This window comes from Oncorhynchus mykiss, chromosome 32 (assembly GCF_013265735.2).
Source record: "Oncorhynchus mykiss isolate Arlee chromosome 32, USDA_OmykA_1.1, whole genome shotgun sequence".
NCBI lineage: Eukaryota > Metazoa > Chordata > Actinopteri > Salmoniformes > Salmonidae > Oncorhynchus > Oncorhynchus mykiss.
Window position 1 is genome coordinate 7,798,678 of NC_050572.1, and position 26,116 is coordinate 7,824,793.

Below are 26,116 nucleotides of genomic sequence, written 5' to 3' on the forward strand. Positions count from 1 at the left end.
GTAAAGTGAAGTAACTTTCCTGTATTGTGGTTGGCTTCTATACTGATCTGAGAACTCTACAAGGTACTTGCTTTCAAGTATACTTCTTTCATTACATTTTAATGAAGCCAAGCAGCATTTCCACCTCAATCGTGTCCAGTTATTGCCTTCGTGCCCAGTTATTGCCTTCGTGTCCAGTTATTGCCTTCATGTCCAGTTATTGCCTTCATGTCCAGTTATTGCCTTCATGTCCAGTTATTGCCTTCATGTCCAGTTCTTGCCTTCATGTCCAGTTATTGCCTTCATGTCCAGTTCTTGCAAGCTTTGAAAAAAGAACGATTGAGGTCGAAAACGTGTCAGCTTTTTTTTTTATGAACAAAAGAGCACATTAGAAAACAATTTGATGTTGCAATATTTTTGGCACATCACTATTTCTTATCTGGGACAGGACTACCCAGGACTACCCATTCGATAGAAGAAGCATTGTAGTACAAATGAACACTCCATTCTATAGAAGCATTGCAGTAGCGCTGGCACATCTAAACAGACAGACAGACAGACAGACAGACAGACAGACAGACAGACAGACAAGATCAAAACAGACAGACAGACAGACAGACAGACAGACAGACAGACAAGATCAAAACAGACAGACAGACAGACAGACAGACAGACAGACAATATCAAAACAGACAGACTGACAGACAAGATCAAAACAGACAGACAGACAGACAAGATCAAAACAGACAGACAGACAGACAAGATCAAAACAGACAGACAGACAGACAAGATCAAAACAGACAGACAGACAGACAAGATCAAAACAGACAGACAGACGGGGCGGGGCAGCACGGGGCAGGGCGGGGAGGTGAGGTTGGCTGCATCATTAACCAGATGGTGGCCCAAATGTGTGTGTGTGTATATATATTTTGTATGTATGTATGAATGTATGTGTGTATGCGCGCATGTGTGTGTGTGTATGCGAGTGTATTTATCCACGCGCGTGTGTGTGTATGCGCACATATTTATCCATGCGTGTGTGTGTGTGTGTGTGTATGTGTGTGTGTGTGTGTTTGTTATGGCCCAACAACACTCTCGTCTCCCAGAATCCCAATGCTGTTAACCCATAAGTAATTTGTCCAAAGCAAGGATATCGTTACAAAATGGTCGTCCACCGTGCATACAATATTTTCATCTCTACTCTCTAAGTGCACTCAGTTCATTTGCCCTTAACTACAGTACATGAGTCAATGAGTGTCTCAAAAATACATTAATCATTTGAAGTAAGAATGAATCGTTTGAAATAAGTATGAATCGTTTGAAGTAAGAATGAATCGTTTGAAATAAGTATGAATCGTTTGAAGTAAGAATGAATCATTTGAAGTAAGAATGAATCATTTGAAGTAAGAATGAATCATTTGAAGTAAGTGTGAATCATTTGAAATAAGTCTGAATCATTTGAAATAAGTATGAATCATTTGAAGTAAGAATGAATTATTTGAAGTAAATATGAATCATTTGAAATAAGTATGAATCGGTTGAAATAAGTATGAATAATTTGCAATAAGTACGAATCATTTGAAGTAAGTCCACTTGAAGCTTTGATGTAATATATGAGGATCAGTGAATGAATGAATGAATGGATGAATGAATGAATGAATGAGACAGTAATTTGACACCCTTTTAAAATTGAGCCTGAGGGCAGCAGCATTGAAAAGTTGCAAGCTCTTGAGGTATCCAAGCCAATACAGGGAGGGAGAAGGCCAGAATAATTGGTACCAGAATGACAGAGACATGGGCCTTAGCTGACCGTGAACTGAAACTCTGCGAAATGAATATGCAGTGCCACTGATGATGCAGAAGAGCAGGCACACACACACACATGCACACGTATGCACACACACACACACATGCACACGTATGCACACACACACCTATGCACACACACATGCACACGTATGCACACACACACATGCACACGTATGCACACACACACATGCACACGTATGCACACACACACATGCACACGTATGCACACACACACATGCACACGTATGCACACACATACACACACACAGACACACGTACCCTCTGCAGCCTGATTCCTGATGGTCCAAGCAATGGCTATAACAGGAGATAAAGTCAACTGAGACACGATAATGACTGTTTGGGGTAGTTTAGGTTCCCAAATTATAGTTGGGACATTTATATTTTACGTCACATCCAATCAACATCAAATTCTGAATCGGACTTCATTGATTCCAGTAAAGAAATACATTTATCACAGACGTAGTCTACATCATCATTGGGGCGGCAGGGTAGCCTAGTGGTTAGAGTGTTGGACTAGTAACCGGAAGGTTGCGAGTTCAAACCCCCGAGCTGACAAGGTACAAATCTGTCGTTCTGCCCCTGAACAGGCAGTTAACCCACTGTTCCCAGGCCGTCATTGAAAATAAGAATTTGTTCTTAACTGACTTGCCTGGTTAAATAAAGGTAAAATAAAAAAAAAATAAAATAAAATCATGTAGACTAGCCCTATAGTGTCACGTACTGACCTTAGTTCCATTTTTATATCTCTATTTTAGTTTCGTCAGGGCGTGAGTTGGGGTGGGCATTCTGTGTTGTTCTATGTTTTGGTATTTCTGTGTTTGGCCTGGTATGGTTCCCAATCAGAGGGAACCTCAGTTGTCTCTGATTGAGAACCATACTTAGGCAGCCTGTTTTCCCACTATGATTTGTGGGTAGTTGTTTTCTGTCTCTGTTTCGTTCGTTCTCTTGTTATTTTGTGTTCAGTTTAAATAAATATTAACATGCTGCATATTGGTCCGATCTTTCATACTCGTCATTAGACGAGGACGAGAATCGTTACATATAGACTACATAGCAGCAACAACAGAAACATTGGGTTTGTTTTTTAAACCAGTCATTGTTTTATTGAGTAGACTTTAGATTACTCAATGGCAACCTGGTGGGAGTGGAATTCAAAACTAAACCATAAGCAAACGTACATTTCGCATCCTTACTTTGGGCTAATAATACACGTTTACAATAGAATACAAAAACGGTGAGTGTCGTTTTATTAATAATCTCTGGATAAAGATTAGAAAGAGGCACAACCGAGCGCGGTGTTAAGAAGAGCGGGAAGCGCTCCACATCTCAGTTGCCTCCTGGGACTATCCTCTCAGAGAGAGAGAGACAGTGAGAGAGAGAGAGAGAGAGAGAGAGAGAGAGTGAGAGAGACAGAGAGGAAAACAAAAACAGAGAGAAAGATATGGATGAGCGGGGTGGGTTTTTGTCCATCTGACGGGAGCAGCACGTTTTATTCTGCAACCCTGGGGCTCTCAGCGCAGCCTCAGCCAGCGCACCTCGGTAAAGATGGCAACAAGAGAAAAACAACCTAAACGACTGTTTATACTATAGCCTAACGTTTGTTAAACAGGGTAGCAAACAGTGGTCACGAATTTTAGGACAACGGAATTGTCCCGTTACTGAGGTAATCGTTTCAAATAAGACCTTTTTTTGTTGTTGTTGGTGTGTGTTCATCTAACAAGTGACTGTGCCGACCGTGCCCCACCGTAAGCAGCGCACAGACCTGTCCCAGGTGCTGAAACCGCCGGTGTTGCGTTTCTGCGGCAACCAACGACCAAGTTCAGGCTACACCGCCAGTAACCGATTTTTTTTTATGAGAACAAGAAAAGGAGAGCGGGGGAGGAAAGGATCTTAGCGCGGTGAATGCTAAGCAACCCACTAGCCGAGGTGTCGGTCCGGCTTTCGCGAGTAAATGGGATATTCGTTTGGCCGGGCAGGATGTAAAAAATTGCTTGAAGGATGGGGAAACAAGGCTTCTCTGCGGCGACACTGCCACTGCTCGTGTTGGGCTCGCTTACGGTATCCGTTTCCGCCGGTGGTAAGTGTAAGTTGACATGTGTTGATGCTAATATGATTAATAATAGCATCCGGAATAGGATCTATCAATCGATAATCAACCAAGTCAATGACCTGACAGTTCTATGCCCGTACAAACGCATGTAAATTGAACATCCATATACTGCTAAATCAGTAAGAATAATTGTGTGTGAATATGCTATTGATTTAATAGGTTATTGATGAGAGGATGAGATGGTTCACAATCTTTTTCGGTTACTGTATCACCAACTGAATTTAGCTCTGCCCGGAGTACCCCTGAAGTACCCCCTCTTGTGCATTTTACCAGTACGCCTATGGTCTCATGAGCCTTCTCAAGAACCCCCTGTGGACAGGCCAAGTAACCCCGGGGGTCCTAGTCCCCTGGTTGGGAACCACTGGTCTAATATAATGAATGGTAGGTTAGTCTAGGGATTCTGTAGAAACACCACTTTGTAATATATATATATATATATATATATATATATATATATATATATATATATATATATATATATATATATATATATGAGAGAGAGAGAGCTGTGAGTACAGGTTGTAGAGGTATGAATGGATTGGTGTAGTCAAATCAAATCAAATCAAATGTATTTATATAACAAGCTTCAATGCCATACAACACTCCTTCCGTGGCCTCCAACTGCTCTTAAACGCTAGTAAAACCAAATGCATGCTTTTCAACCGTTCGCTGCCTGCACCCGCATGCCCGACTAGCATCACCACCCTGGATGGTTCCGACCTAGAATATGTGGACATCTATAAGTACCTAGGTGTCTGGCTAGACTGTAAACTCTCCTTCCAGACTCATATCAAACATCTCCAATCTAAAATCAAATCTAGTCGGCTTTCTATTCCGCAACAAAGCCTCCTTCACTCACGCAGACAAACTTACCCTAGTAAAACTGACTATCCTACCGATCCTCGACTTCGGCGATGTCATCTACAAAATAGCTTCCAACACTCTACTCAGCAAACTGGATGCAGTTTATCACAGTGCCATCCGTTTTGTTACTAAAGCACCTTATACCACCCACCACTGCGACCTGTATGCTCTAGTCGGCTGGCCATCGCTACATATTCGTTGCCAGACCCACTGGCTCCAGGTCATCTACAAGTCCATGCTAGGTAAAGCTCCGCCTTATCTCAGTTCACTGGTCACGATGGCAACACCCACCGTAGCACGCGCTCCAGCAGGTGTATCTCACTGATCATCCCTAAAGCCAACACCTCATTTGGCCGCCTTTCGTTCCAGTTCTCTGCTGCCTGTGACTGGAACGAATTTCAAAAATCGCTGAAGTTGGAGACTTTTATCTCCCTCACCAACTTCAAACATCTGCTATCTGAGCAGCTAACCGATCGCTGCAGCTGTACATAGTCTATTGGTAAATAGCCCACCCATTTTTATCTACCTCATCCCCATACTGTTTTTATTTATTTACTTTTCTGCTGTTTTGCACACGAATATCTCTACCTGCACATGTTCATCTGATCATTTATCACTCCAGTGTTAATCTGCAAAATTGTAATTATTCGTCTACCTCCTCATGCCTTTTGCACACAATGTATATAGACTCTCCTTTTTTTCTACTGTGTTATTGACTTGTTAATTGTTTACTCCATGTGTAACTCTGTGTTGTCTGTTCAAACTGCTATGCTTTATCTTGGCCAGGTCGCAGTTGCAAATGAGAACTTGTTCTCAACTAGCCTACCTGGTTAAATAAAGGTGAAATAAAAAATAAATAAAATAAATAAATATAGCCCTACGTACATCAGCTGATATCTCAAAGTGCTGTACAGAAACCCAGCCTAAAACCCCAAACAGCAAGCAATGCAGGTGTAGAAGCACGGTGGCTAGGAAAAACTCACTAGAAAGGCCAAAACCTAGGAAGAAACCTAGAGAGGAACCAGGCTATGTGGGGTGGCCAGTCCTCTTCTGGCTGTGCCGGGTGGAGATTATAACAGAACATGGCCAAGATGTTCAAATGTTCATAAATGACCAGCATGGTCCAATAATAATAAGGCAGAACAGTTGAAACTGGAGCAGCAGCACGGCCAGGTGGACTGGGGACAGCAAGGAGTCATCATGTCAGGTAGTCCTGAGGCTTGGTCCTAGGGCTCAGGTCCTCCGAGAGAGAGCACACTTAAATTCACACAGGACACCGAATAGGACAGGAGAAGTACTCCAGATATAACAAACTGACCCTAGCCCCACGACACATAAACTACTGCAGCATAAATACTGGAGGCTGAGACAGGAGGGGTCAGGAGACACTGTGGCCCCATCCGAGGACACCCCCGGACAGGGCCAAACAGGAAGGATATAACCCCACCCACTTTGACAAAGCACAGCCCCCACACCACTAGACGGATATCTTCAACCACCAACTTACCATCCTGAGACAAGGCCGAGTATTGCCCACAAAGATCTCCGCCACGGCACAACCCAAGGGGGGGGGGGGGGTTAGGGTTAGGGTTAGGGTTAGGGTTAGGGTTAGGGTTAGGGGGCAACCCAGTCCAGTGTTTCCCAAACTCGGTTACCACCATATTATCTATAGTGGTGAAATATCTCCTAGTAGTATACTATCTATGGTTGTGAAATGTCTCCTAGTAGTATACTATCTATGGTGGTGAAATGTCTCCTAGTAGTATACTATCTATGGTTGTGAAATGTCTCCTAGTAGTATACTATCTATGGTTGTGAAATGTCTCCTAGTAGTATACTCTCTATGGTGGTGAAATGTCTCCTAGTAGTATACTCTCTATGGTGGTGAAATGTCTCCTAGTAGTATACTATCTATGGTGGTGAAATGTCTCCTAGTAGTATACTATCTATGGTGGTGAAATGTCTCCTAGTAGTATACTCTCTATGGTGGTGAAATGTCTCCTAGTAGTATACTCTCTATGGTGGTGAAATGTCTCCTATTAGTATACTATCTATGGTGGTGAAATGTCTCCTAGTAGTATACTCTCTATGGTGGTGAAATGTCTCCTAGTAGTATACTATCTATGGTGGTGAAATGTCTCCTAGTAGTATACTCTCTATGGTGGTGAAATGAATCCTATGAGACATGGTGAAATGGACAACACTCTCCAAGCTGCAATTTAATTCAAAGCATTTCAGACGTCACTGCAGTATGGCCACATACTTGATCATAGCTGCGGGGGCAGTTACACAAGTTTGACTTTCTTACAGCCTAATTTTCTAGACATCAATGTACAGCAATGTCTTCTATATCGGAGAACCCCCCCCCCCCCCCCCCCGTAATATATACAAATCCTTAGCTATGGGGCGTACAAGAGCTGAATTTCATATACTTTTCACAACATCAGTGTAGCAGATATCACAATATCTTAATATAACTTCAAATAAAATAAATGAATGTAGGCTACAGCAGAACACATATGAGAATATATTTGGCCTCCTGCCTATCTGATAACATGAATCACTTATTCACATTACAAACGGGTTCTGTAAAGGTAAAGGAAATGAAAAATGTCCTGCCTTACTTTTCAAAAACTCCCACAATGCCTCTCGCCATGTCAAGTCCATTTATCTCCTGAGTGTCAACTTCTTGCTCAAAGCCATGAGCGGGCATGTGTTCTGTGATGTTTAGCCTCCTTCCAAGGCTGTTCTGAAGACTCTGGCTGTTCGTGCCTATTATATATACATATATATATATATATATATATATATATATATATATATATATATATATATATATATATATTTTTTTTTTTATTTTTTTTTTTATTTTTTATTTTGAGTGTTAACCTGTCCTCTTTAGCCTTGTCTACAAGGCTAGCTACCACCAAATGTGCCTGGGTTCAGGCGTGTTTAAAAACATTTCTTCAGAGGGCTCTTCCTTCTTTTAGTTTTTCTACGTCTGATGCAGAGGATGTTTTCCACCGGCTGTGTAAAGTACTTTAGTCAAAAATAATATAAAGTACTACTGAAGTAGTGCCACAGGCCGGCTCATAGCCTGTGGCAAAAAAATGAGGGGACGCCAACAACAGGTATCGGCCAATTAAAACATGTTCTTTATTGTAAACAAAACTATTAACTTTAAACTAAGAAAAATAATTAAGGTGTGGAAGTATCATAATGTAAGGTGTATGTAAAGTGCATGGATGCGTGAATCGGTGTGTGTGTGAATGGCTGAGTGAAAACTATGTAAAACTACAAAAGGACAAACAAAACAGGTTCATACCTGGAGGAGCAGAGAGAGAGAGAGAGAGAGACAGAGAGAGACAGAGAGAGACAGACACAGAGAGAGACAGAGAGAGACAGACACAGAGAGAGAGAGAGAGACAGAGAGAGAGAGAGAGAGATTAGTGACACAGTTTAAATACTCTGATCCCAGGTGACTTCAATCACTAACGACCCCCCTCTGCCTGCAGGAGGAACCACCCCTGTAAAAAATAATATAAAGTACTACTTAAGTAGTTATTTGGTGGTATCTATACTTTACTTTACTATTTATCTTTTTGTGAACTTTTACTTTTACTTCACTAAAATTTACTCCATACATTTTCTCTGAAAGCCAAAAGTACTCGTTATGTTTTGAATGCTTAGCAGGACAGGAAAAATGTCAAATTCAAGCACTTATCAACAGAGCACTTGGTCATCCCTACTGCCTCTGATTCTGGCGGAAACACTAAACACAAATGCATCTTTTGTAAATAATGTCTGAGTGTTTTTTTTTGTATTTGTGTTTACTATGGATCTCTATTAGCTGCTGCCAAAACAGCAGCTACTCCTCCTGGGGTCCAGCAAAATTAAGGCAGTTTATACCATTTTAAAAACATTACAATACATTCACAGACTGTGTGCCCTCAGGCCCTTCCTCCACCATTACCACATATATGCAGTACAAACTCCATGTGTATGTATAGTGTGTATGTTATCGCGTGTGTGTGTATGCATGTGTCTGTGTTTATGTTTGTGGTGCTTCACAGTTCCCGCTGTTCCATAAGGTGTATTTTAATCTGTTTTTTAAATCTAATTTTACTGCTTGAATGAGTTACTTGATGTGGAATAGAGTTCCATGTACCGATAGTCATGGCTCTATGTAGTACTGTGGAATAGAGTTCCATGTAGTCATGGCTCTATGTAGTACTGTGGAATAGAGTTCCATGTAGTCATGGCTCTATGTAGTACTGTGGAATAGAGTTCCATGTAGTCATGGCTCTATGTAGTACTGTGGAATAGAGTTCCATGTAGTCATGGCTCTATGTAGTACTGTGGAATAGAGTTCCATGTAGTCATGGCTCTATGTAGTACTGTGGAATAGAGTTCCATGTAGTCATGGCTCTATGTAGTACTGTGGAATAGAGTTCCATGTAGTCATGGCTCTATGTAGTACTGTGGAATAGAGTTCCATGTAGTCATGGCTCTATGTAGTACTGTGGAATAGAGTTCCATGTAGTCATGGCTCTATGTAGTACTGTGTGCCATCCATAGTCTGTTCTGGACTTGGGGACTGTGAAGAGACCTCTTGTGGCATGTCTTGTGGGATATGCATGGGTGTCTGAGCTGTGTGCCAGTAGTTTAGACAGACAGCTCGGTGCATTCAACATGTGCTGCTCTACCTTCTGAATGCACCTTCTAAATTCTGAATGCCCCTTCTGAATGCCCCTTCTGAATGCACCTTCTAAATGCACCTTCTGAATGCCCCTTCTGAATGCCCCTTCTGAATGCCCCTTCTGAATGCCCCTTCTGAATGCCCCTTCTGAATGCACCTTCTGAATGCACCTTCTCGGTGCATTCAATACCTCTCATAAATACAAGCAGTGACGAAGTCAATCTCTCCTCCACTTTGAGCCAGGAGAGATTGACATGCATATTATTAATATTAGCTCTCTGTGTACATTCAAGGGCCAGCCGTGCTGCCCTGTTCTGAACCAATTGCAATTTTCCTAAGTCCTTTTTTGTGGCACCTGACCACATGACTGAACATGTGGTCAGTGACAAAACTTGGGCCTGTAGGACCTGCCTTGGTAAGAGTGCTGTCGGAAGGTAGAAACTAGGGCCTGTAGGACCTGCCTTGGTGACAGTGCTGTGAGAAGATAGAAACTAGGGCCTGTAGGACCTGCCTTGTTGACAGTGCTGTGAGAAGGTAGAAACTAGGGCCTGTAGGACCTGCCTTGTTGACAGTGTTGTCAGAAGGTAGAAACTAGGGCCTGTAGGACCTGCCTTGTTGACAGTGCTGTCGGAAGGTAGAAACTAGGGCCTGTAGGACCTGCCTTGGTGACAGTGCTGTGAGAAGGTAGAAACTAGGGCCTGTGAGGCCTGCCTTGGTGACAGTGCTGTGAGAAGTTAGAAACTTGGGCCTGTAGGGCCTGCCTTGGTGACAGTGCTGTGAGAAGGTAGAAACTAGGGCCTGTAGGACCTGCCTTGTTGACAGTGCTGTCGGAAGGTAGAAACTAGGGCCTGTAGGACCTGCCTTGTTGACAGTGTTGTCAGAAGGTAGAAACTAGGGCCTGTAGGACCTGCCTTGTTGACAGTGCTGTCAGAAGATAGAAACTAGGGCCTGTAGGACCTGCCTTGTTGACAGTGTTGTCAGAAGGTAGAAACTAGGGCCTGTAGGACCTGCCTTGTTGACAGTGCTGTCAGAAGGTAGAAACTAGGGCCTGTAGGACCTGCCTTGTTGACAGTGCTGTGAGAAGGTAGAAACTTGGGCCTATAGGGCCTGCCTTGGTGACAGTGCTGTCAGAAGGTAGAAACTAGGGCCTGTAGGACCTGCCTTGTTGACAGTGCTGTGAGAAGGTAGAAACTAGGGCCTGTAGGACCTGCCTTGTTGACAGTGTTGTCAGAAGGTAGAAACTAGGGCCTGTAGGACCTGCCTTGTTGACAGTGTTGTCAGAAGGTAGAAACTAGGGCCTGTAGGACCTGCCTTGTTGACAGTGTTGTCAGAAGGTAGAAACTAGGGCCTGTAGGACCTGCCTTGTTGACAGTGCTGTCAGAAGGTAGAAACTAGGGCCTGTAGGACCTGCCTTGTTGACAGTGTTGTCAGAAGGTAGAAACTAGGGCCTGTAGGACCTGCCTTGTTGACAGTGTTGTGAGAAGGTAGAAACTAGGGCCTGTAGGACCTGCCTTGTTGACAGTGTTGTCAGAAGGTAGAAACTAGGGCCTGTAGGACCTGCCTTGTTGACAGTGCTGTGAGAAGGTAGAAACTAGGGCCTGTAGGACCTGCCTTGTTGACAGTGTTGTCAGAAGGTAGAAACTAGGGCCTGTAGGACCTGCCTTGTTGACAGTGCTGTCAGAAGGTAGAAACTAGGGCCTGTAGGACCTGCCTTGTTGACAGTGTTGTCAGAAGGTAGAAACTAGGGCCTGTAGGACCTGCCTTGTTGACAGTGTTGTCAGAAGGTAGAAACTAGGGCCTGTAGGACCTGCCTTGTTGACAGTGTTGTCAGAAAAAGGGAGCAGCGCTTTATCATGGACGTACTTCTCTCCCATCTTAGCTACTGTTATATCAATATGTTTTGACCATGACAGTTTGGTCACCTCAACTTGCTCAATTTCCACATTATTTCTTACATGATTTAGTTGAGGTTTAGGGTTTAGTGAATGATTTGTCCCATATACAATGCTTTTAGTTTTTAGAAATATTTAGGACTAACTTATTCCTTGCCACCCACTCTGACACTAACTGCAGCTCTTTGTAAAGTTTTTGCAGTCATTTCAGTCGCTGTAGTAGCTGATATGTATAGTGTTGAGTCATCCGCGTACACAGACACACTGGCTGTCCTCAAAGCTTGTCAGTAGTAAAGATTGCAAAAAAGTAAAGGGCCTAGAAAGCTGTTGGACTGTGCCTCTGGCTATCCATACATTTTAAAAACAAGAACATGTTGCTGTCTGCTTTGCTTAATGTAGGGGATTTGAAATGATTTATACTTTAACTTTTGATACTTAAGTATATTTAAAACCCAAATACTTTTAGACTTTTACTCAAGTAGTATTTTACTGGGTGACTTTTACTTTTACTTAAAGTAACTTTCTATTAAGGTATCTATACTTTTACTCAAGTATGACAATTGGGTACCTTTTCCACCCACTCTTTTGCTAGTTTAATCGCTCCAGTAATTTCTAGACCCAAGCTCCCCACCTTTTTGCATGTTGTATAGCCCGACATTGATTTCTGCATGACAAGCCAGGTTTTACGTTGGCTTGTTCTTGAACTGCAAATTGCACCTGCTCCGAGCACTTTGTTGGTGGACGCACTGCCCTTCTCTTCCCCAGCTCTGACTCGCTAGTAAGCCTATTAGCTAGTGGACGTGGTGATGTTGAACTGGCGGGATTAGCATCGCTGCTAGCTAGTAAACCTATTAGCTAGTGGACGTGGTGATGTTGAACTGGCGGGATTAGCATCGCTGCTAGCTAGTAAGCCTATTAGCTAGTGGACGTGGTGATGTTGAACTGGCGGGATTAGCATCGCTGCTAGCTAGTAAACCTATTAGCTAGTGGACGTGGTGAAGATGAACTGGCGGGATTAGCATCGCTGCTAGCTAGTAAACCTATTAGCTAGTGGACGTGGTGATGTTGAACTGGCGGGATTAGCATCGCTGCTAGCTAGTAAGCCTATTAGCTAGTGGACGTGGTGATGTTGAACTGGCGGGATTAGCATCGCTGCTAGCTAGTAAGCCTATTAGCTAGTGGACGTGGTGATGTTGAACTGGTGGGATTAGCATCGCTGCTAGCTAGTAAACCTATTAGCTAGTGGACGTGGTGAAGATGAACTGGCGGGATTAGCATCGCTGCTAGCTAGTAAACCTATTAGCTAGTGGACGTGGTGATGTTGAACTGGTGGGATTAGCATCGCTGCTAGCTAGTAAGCCTATTAGCTAGTGGACGTGGTGATGCTGAACTGGCGGGATTAGCATCGCTGCTAGCTAGTGTAACAGTATAACTTTAGTCCGTCCCCGGGCGCGAACCAGGGACCCTCTGCACACATCAACAGTCACCCTCGAAGCATCGTTACCCATCGCTCCATGGCAGAGCGCGCACCACCGCTAACTAGCTAGCCATTTCACATCCGTTACACTAGTAAGCCTATTAGCTAGTGGAGGTGGTGATGCTGAACGTCAAATTCGATTGCCTCTTCGGCAGGGTAGCCTAGTGGTTAGAGCGTTGGACTACTATCCGAAAGGTTGCAAGTTCAAATCCCTGAGCTGACAAGGTACAAATCTGTCGTTCTGCCCCTGAACAGGCAGTTAACCCACTGTTCCTCGGCTGTCATTGAAAATAAGAATTTGTTCTTAACTGACTTAACTAGTAAAATAAATCAAATCACATTTTATTTGTCTTTCCCACAATTCAAATTCAGTATGGAGACGACTAGACTAGACTTGGCGTGTTCACAAGCCACTACTACCAAGACCTGTGTCAAGATCAGTTACTTACTCCACCGGCCCTCTCCATAAGCTTTATGTACAAATGAGAGAGCAGGTCTGGGATCAGTGTAGCAGGATATGATGATTACATAGTAGGATCACAGCACTTTTACATGATGGTCTTTCTGGGGAATGGGATAAATAACGAGGAGGCAACTTGATTTAACACTGATCAATTTTATTCGAATGTCGACAGTGAGAACAGTGAGATAATTAAGCACTGCGATATGGCCAATCTACCACGGCTAAGGGCTGTTCTTCTGCACGACGCAGTCTATGCTCTGCTAACAGCTTCCTTCTCAAATGATGCATGATAATTATAAGGTATTGCAGTAAACTGGGATTCTAAAAAATTAGAAAATTATTCTAAATTCCTGACATTGTCTAAGCTGTGTGTGTGTGTGTGTGTGTGTGTGTGTGTGTGTGTGTGTGTGTGTGTGTGTGTGTGTGTGTGTCCTTCGAGCATTCCTTGGCATACAGTGTTGTTGACAGTAATTAACCGTAAAGTAATCTATCATCACTGTGAGACGATGGGAACCAGTTGATGAGATTTTTTCTCTAACCTCTTAGTTCTGCTGTGTCAGCAAGAGACTGATAAATGAGCTGGTTTTGGCAAACAATCCCAGACATATCACAACGCCTTTGGAAAGAATTCAGAACCTCGTGACTTTTTCCACATTTTGTTACATTACAGCCTTATTCTAAAAATTGATTTGATTTATTGATTCAATTTACACACAATACCCCACAATGACAAAGCAAAAAACACATTTTTAGAAATTTTTGCAAATGTATTGAAAATAAAAAAATAGAAATGTCACATTTACATAAGTAATCATAAGCTTTGGCTGCGATTACAGCATTGAGTCTTCTTGGGTATGACGTTACAAGCTTGGCACACCTGTATTCGGGGAGTTTCTCCCATTCTTCTCTGCAGATCCTCTCAAGCTCTGTCAGGTTGGATTGGGAGCATCGCTGCACAGCTATTTTCAGGTCTCTCTCTGTTCGATCAAGTTGAAGTCCGGGCCCTGGCTGGGCCACTAAAGGACATTTAGAGACTTGTCCCAAAGCCACTCCTGCGTTGTTTTGGCTGTGTGTCATTGTCCTGATGGAAGGTGAACCTTCGCCCCAGTTTAAGGTCCTGAGTGCTCTGGAGCAGACTTTCATCAAGGATCTCTTTTTACTTTGCTCCATTCATCTTTCCCTCGATCCTTACTAATGTCCTGCCGCTGAAAAATATCCCCACAGCATGATGCTGCCACCACCATGCTTCACCATAGGGATGGTGCCACCACCATGCTTCACCGTAGGGATGGTAGGGATGGTGTAGGGATGGTGCCAGGTTTCCTCCAGATATGACGCTTGGCCTTCATCAGACCAGATAATCTTGTTTCTCGTGGTTTGAGAGTCCTTTAGGTGCCTTTTGGCAAACTCAGGCAGAGGAGTGGCTTCTGTCTGGCCACTCCACAATAAATGCCTGATTGGTGGAGTGCTGCAGAGATGGTTGTCCTTTAGGAAGGTTCTCCCTTCTCCACAGAGGAACTCTGGAGCTCTGTCAGAGTGACCATCGGGTTCTTGGTCACCTCCCTGAGTCTTTGTGGTTCCAAACTTCTTCCGTTTAAGTGTAGGCCACTGTTCTTCGGGACCTTCAATGCTGCAGAAATGTTTTGGTAGCCTTCCCCAGATCTGTGCCTCAATACAATCCTGTCTCTGAGCTCTACGGACGATTCCTTCAACCTCATTTTATTTATTTTACTAGGCAAGTTAAGAACAAATTCTTATTTTCAATGACGGCCTAGGGGTTAACTGCCTGTTCAGGGGCAGAACGACAGATTTGTACCTTGTCAGCTTGGGGATATGAACTTGCAACCTTTTGGTTACTAGTCCAACGCTCTAACCACTAGGCTACCCTGCTACCCCACCTCATGGCTTGGAACCTTACATAGACAGGTTTGTGCCTATCCAAGTCATCTCCAGTCAACTAATTTTACAACAGGTAGACTCCAATGAAGTTGTAGAAACATCTCAAAGATGATCAATGGAAACAGGATGCACCTGAGCTCAATTTTTGAGTCTCATAGCACAGGGTCTGAATATAAATGAAAATAAGATATTTCTGTTTTTATTTGTAATACATTTGCTTTTTCATTATGGGGTATTGTGTGTAGATTGATGAGGAAAATGTTTTTATTTAATCCATTTTAGAATAACATGCTGACCCCACTGCTCACATCACGTGCGTGAGTGTTGCAAAATAAATGTACATGTTATTCAATCATTGCATCCACAGTGCTCGCACGCGTCAACGAACGTCTGTGAAGCCAGGCACTAAAATTGAACTTGGTTCTATTTGTGATGCTTGAAGTGCTGCAAGTCCCCCCCTTTCCCATCTCCTCATTGTTTTGGGTGATTGAAAGATGAACTGAGGTCAACACTCCAGTCCAGTTGGTGGTGGTGGTAACACACATTACAGTTGGTTTCCAAACAGCCATATAAAGTCCACAGAAGAAGAAGAATCTTGAAGGAGGAGAGATTACTAGAAACTAACTAGGTTGACCCTTTAATCTGTGGATTAATTGTCGGAGTAGAGGCGTTGTTTATTTCAGGTAAAATAACAACCCAATGTTTATATTTCCCAGGACAAATTAGCTAGCAACCAAGCTAGCTAAATTGCCATAAATGTTTAATGCTTTTCAACCTGTTTGTTTTGATATTTCAACATGTCGTGTCCTGACCGTGTCTGGTGTCCGTGGACAAAATCATTATGCGCATTTGGACACACACCCACGAGTGGTCTGGTCAGTATGTAAGGCTGTAACGTAACAAAATGTGGAAAAGCGAAGGGGTCTGCATACTTCCCGAATGCACTGTACATGCACACACACACATAGGACACACACACATCTTTTTCCAAGATGGCGTAGAAGTGCAGACGTTTTTTTGTTGTCTTCTCGTGTACTTGTTGTATTATTCGTCTTTTTTTTGTATATATTTCAATTTATTTTCAATCTCTTTTCCATTTTTAAATTAAATATACCTTCCGTAACCCGTCTCACCCAATGTGGTACGGATCCGCAATTTTTTATAGCCAGAACCTCCATCAGAGGCTAGCCATCAGAAGCTAACCTGCTAATTAGCTACTAGCTATTTAGTCATTGTCAGCCACTGCTAGCGGCCTTTACCTTCTGCACAGACACCAGCCATTTTTTTTAGCCTGGATAACACTTGCCAGCCTGCCAGCATCGGACTGTTTCCTCCACTACAACACCGGATTCCTGACGTAAACCCTGGACCATTACTCCTGATCTTCACAGTTAGCTAGCTGCCGCCGAGTGACCCAGCCCCGAAGCTAGCCCCGAGTCAGGCCCACCTCCCGGCCCCAACACTGCTAAAATCCACTACTCCTCCTGATCCCTGCCGTAAGCTCTGGTCCTTTGCATCTGATCATCGCTGTTAGCTAGCTGCTATCGAGTGGCTATAGTGGCTAACTCCCCTGCCCCGAAGATAGCACCAGTTAGCCGCGAGCCAGGCGCATCTCCCGGCTAGCAAACGAAATTACAACAGCTACAATACCTTTTTCGCCATCTGGCCCTTGTCGAACACAGCGCCCCGCTGTACCACCACTCCATCCTCGCCCTCAACCGGTCTGTACCGGACGTCAGAGCAGAAGCTTCTACTAGCCCCGGCCTGCTAACTTTAAACGCTGCGTAGTAACGACTACCCCGCGGCTTCCCTGCTCCATCTATTTCTGTTCACCGGACCCTATGATCACTTGGCTCCATAGCTGATGCCTGCTGGACTGTTCATTAATCACGGTACTCCTTTTTGTTTATCTGTAGGCCCCAGCCCCGAACTCAGGCCATGTGTGTTGTTAACCGACCCTCTCTGCCCATTCATCGCCATTTTACCTGTTGTTGTTGTCTTAGCTGATTAGCTGTTGTTGTCTTACCTGCTGTTGTCTTAGCTAGCTCTCCCAATCAACACTTGTGATTGCTTTATGCCTCTCTCAAATGTCAATATGCCTTGTATACTGTTGTTTAGGATAGTTATCATTGCTTTAGATTACTGCGGCACCCCTAGTCCCACTCAACATACCTCAGATACCTCATTTGTCCCACCTCCCACACATGTGGTGACCTCACCCAGCATAACTAGCACGTCCAGAGATGCAACCTCTCTTATCATCACCCAGTGCCTAGGTTTACCTCCACTGTACCCGCACCCCACCATACCCCTGTCTGTACATTATGCACTGAATCTATTCTACCATGCCCAGAAATCTGCTCCTTTTATTCTCTGTCCCCAACGCACTAGACAACCAGTTTGATAGCCTTTAGCCTTTAGCCCCCAGGCACTCTCATTTGTTGACTTCTGTAACCCAAAAAATCTTGGTTTCACGCATGTTAACATCAGAAGCCTCCTCCCTAAGTTTGTTTTACTCACTGCTTTAGCACACTCCACCAACCCTGATGTCCTTGCCATGTCAGAATCCTGGCTTAGGAAGGCCACCAGAAATTCTGAGATTTCCATAGCCAACTACAACATTTTCCGTCAAGATAGAACTGCCAAAGGGGGAGGAGTTGCAATCTACTCCAGAGATAGCTTGCAAAGTTCTGTCATACTTTCCAGGTCTACGCCCAAACAGTTTGAGCTTCTAATTTACTAAATGTATCTCTCCAGAAATAAGTTTCTCACTGTTGCTGCCTGTTATAGACCCCCCTCAGCTCTGTGCCCTGGACACCATATGTGAATTGATTGCCCCCCCCCCCCCATCTATCTTCAGAGTTTGTTCTGTTAGGTGACCTAAACTGGGATATGCTTAACACCCCAGCAGTCCTACAATCTAATCTAGATGCCCTCAATCTCACACAAATTATCAAGGGACCCACCAGGTACAACCCTAAATCCGTAAACATGGGCACCCTCATAGATATTATCCTGACCAACTTGCCCTCCAAATACACCTTCAATCAGGATCTCAGAGATCACTGCCTCATTGCCTGCATCCGCTATGGGTCCGCGGTCAAACAACCACCCCTCATCACTGTCAAATGCTCCCTAAAACACTTCTGTGAGCAGGCCTTTCTAATCGACTTGGCCCGGGTATCCTGGAAGGATATTGACTTCATTCCGTCAGTCGAATATGCCTGGTCGTTCTTTAAAAGTAATTTCCTCAACATCTTAAATAAGCATGCCCCTTTCAAAAAATGTAGAACTAAGAAAAGATATAGCACTTGGTTCACTCCAGACCTGACTGCCCTTGACCAGCACAAAAACATCCTGTGGCGGACTGCACTAGCATCGGATAGTCCCAGCGATATGCAACTTTTCAGGGAAGTCAGGAACCAATACACACAGTCAGTCAGGAAGCAAATACAAGCTTTTTCAAACAGAAATGTGCATCCTGTAGCTCTAACTGCAAAAAGTTCTGGGACACTGTAAAGTCCATGGAAAATAAGAGTACATCCTCCCAGCTGCCCATTGCACTGAGGCTAGGTAACACTGTCACCAGTGATAAATCCACGATAATCGAGAATTTCAATTTCAAGTGTTTCTCTACGGCTGACCATGCTTTCCGCCTGGCTACCCCAACCCCGGCCAACAGCTCCACACCCCCTGCAGCTACTTGCCCAAGCCTCCCCAGCTTCTCATTCACCCAAATCCAGATAGCAGATGTTCTGAAAGAACTGCAAAACCTGGACCCGTACAAATCAGCTGGGCTAGACAAATCACTGGTCACGATAACAACATCCACCCGTAGCACGCGCTCCAGCAGGTATATCTCACTGGTCACGATAACAACACCTCCAAAGCCAACACCCCCTTTGGCCGCCTTTCCTTCCAGTTCTTTGCTGCCACTGACTGGAACGAATTGCAAAAATCGCTGAAGCTGGAGACCTATATTTCCCTCACTAACTTTAAACATCAGCTATCTGAGCAGCTAACCGATCGCTGCAGCTGTACCTAGCTCATCTGTAAGTAGCCCACCCAATATTCCTACCTCATTCCCATCTTGCTTTTATTTACCTTTCTGCTCTTTTGCACACCAGTATTTCTACTTGCACATCATCATCTGCTCATCTATCACTCCAGTGTTAATTTGCTAAATTGTAATTACTTCGCTACTATGGTCTATTTATTGCCTACCTCCTCACGCCATTTGCACACACTGTATATAGACTTTCTTTTTTTCTATTGTGTTATTGACTGTACACTTGTTTATTCCCATGTGTAAATCTGTGTTGTTGTTTGTGTCGCACTGCTATGCTTTATCTTGGCCAGGTCGCAGTTGTAAATGAGAACTTGTTCTCAACTAGCCTACCTGGTTAAAGGTGAAATAAATAAATAATAATTACACACAGGACACTAACAATTGCACTCTGAGGACACTGGCTGGCTGTATCTCATTGTCTCAAAGTGGTTTCCTTTCCTAATGTCCTTGTCAACTTTCCTTCATTTGCACTGAGGAGAGGAAGACACTGTAGACTATTGAGATTCACCCACAGGGTCGATAGTTCCAAGGCCGTGTCGCAATACTCTTCAAATACTGCCTTTCCTCATCAGCACTTATATGGGTGACTGTGTGTGACTGTGTGACTGTATGACTGTGTGACTGTGTGTGACTGTGTGACTGTGTGTGACTGTGTGACTGTGTGTGACTGTGTGACTGTGTGTGACTGTGTGTGACCGTGTATGACTGTGTGACTGTGTGTGAGACTGTGTGACTGTGTGTGACTGTGTGTGAGACTGTGTGTGAGACTGTGTGTGTGACTGTGTGTGAGACTGTGTGACTGTGTGTGACTGTGTGTGAGACTGTGACTGTGTGTGAGACTGTGTGACTGTGTGAGACTGTGTGTGACTGTGTGACTGTGTGTGACTGTGTGACTGTGTGTGACCGTGTATGACTGTGTGACTGTGTGTGAGACTGTGTGTGAGACTATGTGTGACTGTGTGTGAGACTGTGACTGTGTGTGAGACTGTGTGACTGTGTGCGACTGTGTGTGAGACTGTGTGACTGTGTGTGAGACTGTGTGACTGTGTGCGACTGTGTGTGCCTGTGTGCGACTGTGTGACTGTGTGTGGTGTGTGACTGTGTGTGACTGTGTGCGACTGTGTGACTGTGTGTGGTGTGTGACTGTGTGTGCCTCCAACATCAAATCAAAATCAAATCAAATGTATTTATAAAGCCTTTCTTGCATCAGCTGTACAGAAACCCAGCCTAAAACCCCAAACAGCAAGCAATGCAGGTGAAGAAGCACTGAGGCTAGGAAACATCTCTCCTTAATGAGGCCATCAACCGTGCAGCCTCCCTGATGTGTGAGTTGTTATCAGCATCAGACACACAGTCGGGGGGACAGTTAAACAGATCAAAAACAAGCTAAGAGAAAACATCAGCAGAAAGCAGATATCAGGGTCAGAGAGCAGATATCAGGATTAGACAGCAGATACCAGGGTCAGACTGCAGATATCAGGATTAGACAGCAGATATCAGGATTAGACTGCAGATACCAGGATTAGACAGCAGATACCAGGGTCAGACTGCAGATATCAGGGTCAGACTGCAGATATCAGGGTCAGACTGCAGATATCAGGGTCAGACTGCAGATATCAGGGTTAGACAGCAGATATCAGGGTCAGACAGCAGATATTATGGTTAGACAGAAGATATCAGGGTCAGACAGCAGATAACGGGGTCAGACAGCAGATAACGGGGTCAGACAGCAGATACCAGGGTCAGACAGCAGATATCATTGCCCAGAAAGCAAATATCAAAGTTAGACTGCAGATATCAGGGTCAGACAGCAGATACCAGGGTCAGACTGCAGATATCAGGGTTAGACTGCAGATATCAGGGTTAGACAGCAGATACCAGGGTTAGACTGCAGATATCAGGCTTAGACTGCAGATATCAGGCTTAGACTGCAGATATCAGGGTGAGACTGCAGATATCAGGGTGAGACAGCAGATTTCATTGCCCAGAAAGCAAATATCAAAGTTAGACAGCAGATACCAGGGTCAGACTGCAGATATCAGGGTTAGACTGCAGATATCAGGGTTAGACAGCAGATACCAGGCTTAGACTGCAGATATCAGGGTGAGACAACAGATATCAGGGTGAGACAGCAGATATCAGGGTGAGACAGCAGATATCAGGGTCAGAGAGCAGATATCAGGGTCTGACAGCAGATATCAGGGTGAGACAGCAGATACCAGGATTAGACAGCAGATACCAGGGTCAGACAGCAGATACCAGGGTCAGACAGCAGATATCAGTGTCAGACTGCAGATATCAGGGTCAGACTGCAGATATCAGGGTTAGACAGCAGATATCAGGATTAGACAGCCGATATCAGGGTTAGACAGCGGATATCAGGGTCAGACAAGCAGATATCAGGGTCAGACAGCAGATACCGGGGTCAGACAGCAGATACCAGGGTCAGACAGCAGATATCATGGTTAGACAGAAGATATCAGGGTCAGACAGAAGATATCAGGGTCAGACAGCAGATACCGGGGTCAGACAGCAGATACCAGGGTCAGACAGCAGATATCACTGCCCAGAAAGCAAATATCAAAGTTAGACTGCAGATATATGGGTCAGACAGCAGGTATCAGGGTCAGACTGCAGATATCGGGGTCAGACAGCAGATATCAGGGTCAGACTGCAGATATCAGGGTTAGACTGCAGATATCAGGATCAGACAGCAGATATCAGGGTTAGACAGCAGATACCAGGGTTAGACTGCAGATATCAGGCTTAGACTGCAGATATCAGGCTTAGACTGCAGATTTCAGGGTGAGACAGCAGATATCAGGGTGAGACAGCAGATATCAGGGTCAGACAGCAGATATCAGGGTCTGACAGGAGATATCAGGGTGCGACAGCAGATACCAGGATTAGACAGCAGATACCAGGGCCAGACTGCAGATACCAGGGTCAGACAGCAGATATCAGGGTCAGGCTGCAGATATCAGGGTCAGACTGCAGATATCAGGGTTAGACAACAGATATCAGTATTAGGCTGCAGATATCAGGATTAGACAGTCGATATCAGGGTTAGTCAGCGGATATCAAGGTCAGACAAGCAGATATCAGGGTCAGACAGCAGATACCAGGGTTAGACAGCAGATATCAGGGTCAGACAGCAGATATCATGGTTAGACAGAAGATATCAGGGTCAGACAGAAGATTTCAGGGTCAGACAGCAGATACCGGGGTCAGACAGCAGATACCAGGGTCAGACAGCAGATATCACTGCCCAGAAAGCAAAAATCAAAGTTTGACTGAAGGAATCAGGGTCAGACAGCAGATATCAGGGTCAGACTGCAGATATCAGGGTTAGACTGCAGATATCAGGGTCAGACAGCAGATATCAGGGTTAGACAGCAGATACCAGGGTTAGACTGCAGATATCAGGGTTAGACTGCAGATATCAGGCTTAGATTGCAGATATCAGGGTGAGACAGCAGATATCAGGGTGAGACAGCAGATATCAGGGTCAGACAGCAGATATCAGGGTGAGACAGCAGATATCAGGCTCAGACAGCAGATATCAGGCTCAGACAGCAGATATCAGGGTCAGACATTCTCACTGACAGAGAGTAACCTAGTGAGAGAGAGTACCTTATAATCTTCTTAAAGGAATACTTCAGGATTTTGGAAATGAGGCCCTTTATCTCCTTCCCCAGAGTCAGATTAACTCCTTTATCTCCTTCACCAGAGTCAGATTAACTCCTTTATCTCCTTCCCCAGAGTCAGATGAACTCCTTTATCTCCTTCCCCAGAGTCAGGTGAACTCCTTTATCTCCTTCCCCAGAGTCAGATGAACTCCTTTATCTCCTTCCCCAGAGTCAGATGAACTCCTTTATCTCCTTCCCCAGAGTCAGGTGAACTCCTTTATCTCCTTCCCCAGAGTCAGATGAACTCCTTTATCTCCTTCCCCAGAGTCAGACGCTATTTTTATGTCTCTGTCTCCAGTATGAAGGAAGTTAGATGTAGTTTCACAAGCTCATGCTAGGTAGTGTTGGTGTAATTGCTGGAAGTCTATGGGTCTCTACTAACATGAACAACACTTTACAATACAATAACATACTGTACAATAACATTCATCCATTATATAAAGACAATGAAAACGGAACAGTACCCAGCTTCACTGAGGAGTGGGGGCTAGCCCAGATAATAAATCAACCAATGCTAGATCTCTTCCTGACAAGATTAATTAACATAACAGAAAAACTATCGACCCACATCCAGCACAGGACTGGTGTGTGTGTGTCTGTGTGGCGTGTGTGTGTGGCGTGTGTGTGTGCAGCATGTGTGTGGTTTGTATGTGTGTATGGCACGTATGCATGTGTGGCGCGCGTGTGTGTGGTGCGCGTGTGTTTGGCACGTGTGTGTGTGTGGCGTGGGTGGTGTGTGTGTGGCGTGTGTGTGTGCAGCATGTGTGTGGTTTGTATGTGTGTGGCACGTGTGCGTGTGTGGCGCGCGTGTGTGTGGCACGTGTGTGTGCGTGGCGCGCGTGTGTGTGGTGCGCGTGTGTGTGGTGTGCGTGTGTTTGGCACGTGTGTGTGTGTGGCGTGTGTGTGTGTGGCGTGTGTGTGTGTGGCATGTGTGTGTCTCACTCCCATAATGAGAGAAGGAGAAAGTGTGTGTAGAATGATATCAGTGTTTCCCTCTTTCCTCAGACAACAGTAAAAGAGGATGCTAATCAAAACAATTGAGCAGTCTCCGTCTCACCCATCTTCTCCCCAACAGAAAGCAGTCTCCCTCTCACCCATCTTCTCCCCAACAGAAAGCAGTCTCCCTCTCGCCCATCTTCTCCCAACAGAAAGCAGTCTCCCTCTCACCCATCTTCTCCCCAACAGAAAGCAGTCTCCCTCTCACCCATCTTCTCCCCAACAGAAAGCAGTCTCCCTCTCACCCATCTTCTCCCCAACAGAAAGCAGTCTCCCTCTCACCCATCTTCTCCCCCCAAAAAAGCAGTCTCCCTCTCACCCATCTTCTCCCCAACAGAAAGCAGTCTCCCTCTCACCCATTTTCTCCCCAACAGAAAGCAGTCTCCCTCTCACCCATCTTCTCCCCAACAGAAAGCATTCTCCCTCTCACCCATATTCTCCCTCTCACCCATCTTCTCCCCAACAGAAAGCAGTCTCCCTCTCACCCATCTTCTCCCCAACAGAAAGCAGTATCCAGGTACAGGACATGCATAGTACTGCACTGGACTCTTTAAAGGTGACCCACCGGACTACCAGCAAAAGGCTGTGTGATGTCATAAGTTAAGACACATGACCCTTCTCACCTTCTGTCCCGTTGGCTCTGTCAGTGTTTCTCAGTGTTAGACACTTTCTCACCTCTCCTGTGGTGTGTGTGTGTGTGTGTCTAGACTCAGCCCTGTCGGCTCCTCTCAATGTGACGATCAGGGAGCTGGAGGCGAACACAGCCATAGTCACATGGGAGATACTGGAGGGAGATCCCGTCATCGGATTCGCCATCACACAACAGGTAGGGAAGTGTATGTGTGTGTGTGTGTGTGTGTGTGTGGGTGTGCGTGCGTGCGTGTTGGGTCAGGGAGTTGGTTAGTTGAACTACAGTTGTGTGATGAGCAACCTTGTCTGAATCTGAGATACAGAAAACTCTTGTTTGCTCCCAGAGCTAATGCCTAGGCTTTGTCTCAGTGGGCCAAGTCAGTGGGCTAGGGCAGTGGGCTTTGTATCAGTGGACCAAAACAGTGGGCTAGGGTAGTGGGCTTTGTCTCAGTGGGCAATGGCAGTGGGCTTTGTCTCAGTGGGCTAGGGCAGTGGGCTAGGGCAGTGGGCTTTGTCTCAGTGGGCTAGGGCAGTGTGCTAGGGCAGTGGGCTAGGGCAGTGGGCTTTGTCTCAGTGGGCTAGGGCAGTGGGCTTTGTCTCAGTGGGCTATGGCAGTGGGCTTTGTCTCAGTGGGCTAGGGCAGTGGGCTAGGACAGTGGGTTTTGTCTCAGTGGGCTAGGGCAGTGGGCTAGGGCAGTGGGTTTTGTCTCAGTGGACCAAGACAGTGGGCTAGGGTAGTGGGCTTTGTCTCAGTGGGCAATGGCAGTGGGCTTTGTCTCAGTGGGCTAGGGCAGTGGGCTAGGGCAGTGGGCTTTGTCTCAGTGGGCTAGGGCAGTGGGCTTTGTCTCAGTGGGCTAGGGCAGTGGGCTTTGTATCAGTGGACCAAGACAGTGGGCTAGGGCAGTGGGCTTTGTCTCAGTGGGCTAGGGCAGTGGGCTAGGGCAGTGGGATTTGTATCAGTGGGCTAGGGCAGTGGACTAGGACAGTGGGTTTCGTCTCAGTGGGCTAGGGCAGTGGGCTAGGGCAGTGGGTTTTGTCTCAGTGGACCAAGACAGTGGGCTAGGGCAGTGTGCTAGGACAGTGGGATAGGACAGTGGGCTAGGACAGTGGACCAGGACAGTGGCTAGGGCAGTGGGCTAGGACAGCGGGCTAGGTCAGCGGGCTAGGACAGTGGGCTAGGGCAGTGGGCTAGGTCAGTGGGCTAGGACAGTGGATAGGACAGTGGGCTTGGACAGTGGGCTAGGACAGTGGGCTAGGACAGTGGGCTAGGACAGTGGATAGGACTGTGGATAGGACAGTGGGCTAGGCCAGTGGGCTAGGTCAGTGGGCTAGGACAGTGGGCTAGGACAGTGGGCTAGGACAGTGGATAGGACAGTGGGCTAGGACAGTGGGCTAGGACAGTGGGCTAGGGCAGGTTAGATATCTGATATCTGGTCTGTATCCTTGTGTTACGGCCCTAACCTTAACCCTGACCCCTCCTGTTGTCATTGGTTACAGAAGAAGGATGTGCGTATGCTGC

At 45.3% G+C, this 26,116-nt stretch overlaps 1 protein-coding gene across 1 annotated transcript in view; it reads left to right on the top strand.

The window, feature by feature from the left end:
- Window positions 1–3,213: 3,213 nt before the first annotated feature.
- The window catches only part of LOC110489363 (fibronectin type III domain-containing protein 5-like), a 44,426-nt gene continuing 21,523 nt past the window's right edge, over window positions 3,214–26,116 (top strand). The window contains exons 1-3 of the mRNA XM_036971173.1: window positions 3,214–3,886; window positions 24,675–24,793; window positions 26,095–26,116. The exon at window positions 26,095–26,116 is cut by the window's right edge and continues 177 nt beyond it. Coding sequence (XP_036827068.1) covers window positions 3,808–3,886; window positions 24,675–24,793; window positions 26,095–26,116 — 220 coding nt within the window. The 5' untranslated portion in view covers window positions 3,214–3,807. The remainder of the gene's footprint in view (window positions 3,887–24,674; window positions 24,794–26,094) is intronic.